A 3,032-nucleotide genomic window follows, 5' to 3' on the forward strand; every position below is an offset into this window, starting at 1 on the left:
AAACTCTTGGGCTTAAGTGATTCTCTTGCCTCAGTCTCCCAAGTAGCTGGGACTACAGGCACCCACCACATTGCTTGGCTAGTTTTTTGTTGTAGTTGTCATTGTTGTTTAGCAAGCCCAGGCTGGGTTCAAACCCATCAGCCCTGGTGCCTATGGCTGGTGGCATAACCACTGAGCTATGGGTTGCTGAGCCAAGACTCCATCTCTTTAAAAAAAAGAGATGAACAAACTAAGGAACAGAGATGGTAGGTAATTGGCTGTAGACCATACACTTAAATGATTGAATTGGGATTTGGAGTCAGACCTTCTAAGCAGAATGGTCACATTCTCAGCTGCTCTTCATATATTACATGTGGCAAGAAAACCACTGGACTTGAGGTCAGAAGACCCAGCTGTGAACTGAATAAGCTTAGGCAATTTACCCAATCTCTAAGATTGAATTTCTCACCTGTAAATTGGGAATAATACTTGTCTCATAAGCCAACATATAAACTATATAGTTACTAGTAAAGATCGAGCATCCCTAATCTGAGAATCTGAAATCCAAAATGCTCCAAAACCTGGAACTTTTGGGGCACCAATGTGACACTCTGAGTAGAACACTCCACACCTGACCTCTTGTGATGAGTTGCAATCAAAATGCAGTCAAAACTTTGTTTAATGTGCAAAATTCTTCAAAATATTGTGTAAAATTATCTTCGGGCTATATATGTAAAGTGCGTATGAAACATAAATGAATTTTATGTTTAGATTTTGGTCTCATTCCCAAGGGATCTCATTATATATGTGCAAATATTCCAAAATGTAAAAATATTTAAAATCCGAAACACTTCTGGTGCCAAGCATTTCAGATAAGGGATATTCAGCTTATAGTACATAGTAGTAACAGTAGTGGTGATGAGAAGGTTCTAGAGGAAAGTCTGTGGAAGTGCTGCTTGCTTTCTGGAGTTAATAGTCTGAAGGATGAAGAAACTTTGCCATTCTTCTTTCTAAGAAACCTTAGAAAGTAACCTTTGCTTAGGTTACTTTCTAAGTAGCTGAGGTACAGACCGTTTTTGTTTTTCAGCTCACATGGGATTTTTATTTGGTGTTTTTGTTTATAAAAGTGTTACATGTGCATTAGGGGAAAAATGCAGAAAAGATTAAAGTAGTAAATGTAAACCAGTCCTCACAGAGATCCGTTGATAACATTTTGCTATTTTTCTTTCTTTAGCCATAATTGGACTTTATCTAATTATATATCTTTAACATTTTTGTGTTTCAGCAAGTACAAATCCATGTGATCATTTCATAATTGCCCAAAGGAATTCCAGTGTGATTTACATTGATGGATGTTATGATTTTTTCCAGTTGTTTTTTTCTAACTAGCACTGTGTTGAACACCTGAGGAAGTACAGCTTTGTATATTTATCTTGTTTCTTTAGAATAAACTCCTAGAAGTAGAAGTGTTCTCCTTGTTACATTAAGGAGTACAGTTAAAATTTGAATTTATACAGAATGCCAGATTGCACGCCCTAGAAAAGTTATAGCATCTTAACATGTCAGTGACAGTATATATGACTTTTCCCTCGCCTTAGCCAATACGAGGTATTACCATTCTCTTAAATCTTTGCCAATCTGCCATGTGAAAATATAGCTTACTATTTTAATTTTCATGCTCTCATTACTGATAAGATTAACATTTTTGTACATTTAGAGTTGGGTCTTATGCCTTTGCTAATGTCAGGTATCAGAAAGTTACTGAGTGCTTGGCCTCAGAGAAGGGACTCAAAGGTATTAGTCTCGGTGACAGTAACTCAATTTCAATCTCATCCTTTCGGTTTTCTGGTAGGAGTTAAGGGAACATGGAGAAAAGAAGAAGCGCACGCGAGAGGATACTGGGGACAATGATGACACAGAGGGTGCTCTAGGTGTCAGGAACAAGGTGGCTGGAGGAAAAATGAAGAAACGGAAAGGCCGTTAATCGCTTTGACAAAGACTTGAATTCTGCTCTCTTTTTTGTAAAAGAGAATCAAAGAAGAGAATGACATCTCTACCCACAGAGTTCCTCAGACTGAATGTGTCAGAGTTACGGCAGAATGTGCTCAGCTAATCAGTGCTCGTTCCCTGAGGCGTCCTGACTGCAGGATCATTTTTACAGTACTGTCACTTTTTGTCACTTCACACAGACTTTTTACCTTTTTTAGCTGCAAATCAAGGACTAGGTTGATGAAGCCCATGACCTATAATTGTAAAGGAAAGAAGCGTGGACGTCTGAGATACTTAAGCCATCCCAGCTTATGCCTCACTAGACCGAACGTGAAACAATAAATTTAAATACTATTTTTAAAAGATTCAAGCTCCTTAAAAACCTTGGGGTTAAAGAACTGTATAAATTTAAGTTAGATTTGGTAGTAGGTCAGAATTTGACAGTGGCAGTTACATGGCTAATTCTTTAAGTTAGAATAAACATTTATGACATTAAAAAAAAAATCAACCAAGAAACAAGGTGATAATGCCTTTGAAAGAGAAGTTTTGCTTAGAAGAGGCTGTGTTTTTTCAGAGGGATGAGCAAAACCTGGTAAGACTGCAGACGTCTTTCACATCCATAAATAGATTCACTTCTCTGGTTCCCTGGGTTAAGCATGTGGTTAGTTTCCTATGTAGAACTCGTACCCTAGGTGATGACAGTGAAATCAGTATGCATCGGAAACGTACATTACTTCTAACACCTAATTTCATCGCTTGTCATGGGTGCCCATTGGCCGCTCTCTTCCCTCTTTTGTCTGCATCTGTTGGATGGTCAAATTCAGGAGCTGTAGTGCTGGGTCCTTATCTCCTGGGGAGGAAGTGAACGTCTGCGCTGTAGGGACTGGGGAGGGGAGAGTTGCCACAAATCAGAAACAACTTCAGGCTTCCCAGTCATGACCAGTGTTGTGAACTCAGGGCTGTCTCACACAGAAGATACCTAATAATTTTTGTTGACTCTATTAATTTTATTAGAAGAGAATGTGTCTGGAGTGGCCGAACCAGGGTAAAAGCCTGAAGAATCA

At 38.8% G+C, this 3,032-nt stretch overlaps 1 protein-coding gene across 1 annotated transcript in view; it reads left to right on the forward strand.

The window, feature by feature from the left end:
- The window catches only part of DDX47 (DEAD-box helicase 47), a 17,154-nt gene extending 14,823 nt beyond the window's left edge, over window positions 1-2,331 (forward strand). The window contains exon 12 of the mRNA XM_012810062.2: window positions 1,832-2,331. Within this exon, the coding sequence (XP_012665516.1) occupies window positions 1,832-1,963 (132 nt within the window). The 3' untranslated portion in view covers window positions 1,964-2,331. The remainder of the gene's footprint in view (window positions 1-1,831) is intronic.
- The last annotated feature ends 701 nt before the right edge of the window (window positions 2,332-3,032 follow it).

This window comes from Otolemur garnettii, unplaced genomic scaffold (genome assembly GCF_000181295.1).
Source record: "Otolemur garnettii isolate 467f Iridium unplaced genomic scaffold, OtoGar3 scaffold00124, whole genome shotgun sequence".
NCBI classification, from domain to species: Eukaryota; Metazoa; Chordata; class Mammalia; order Primates; family Galagidae; genus Otolemur; species Otolemur garnettii.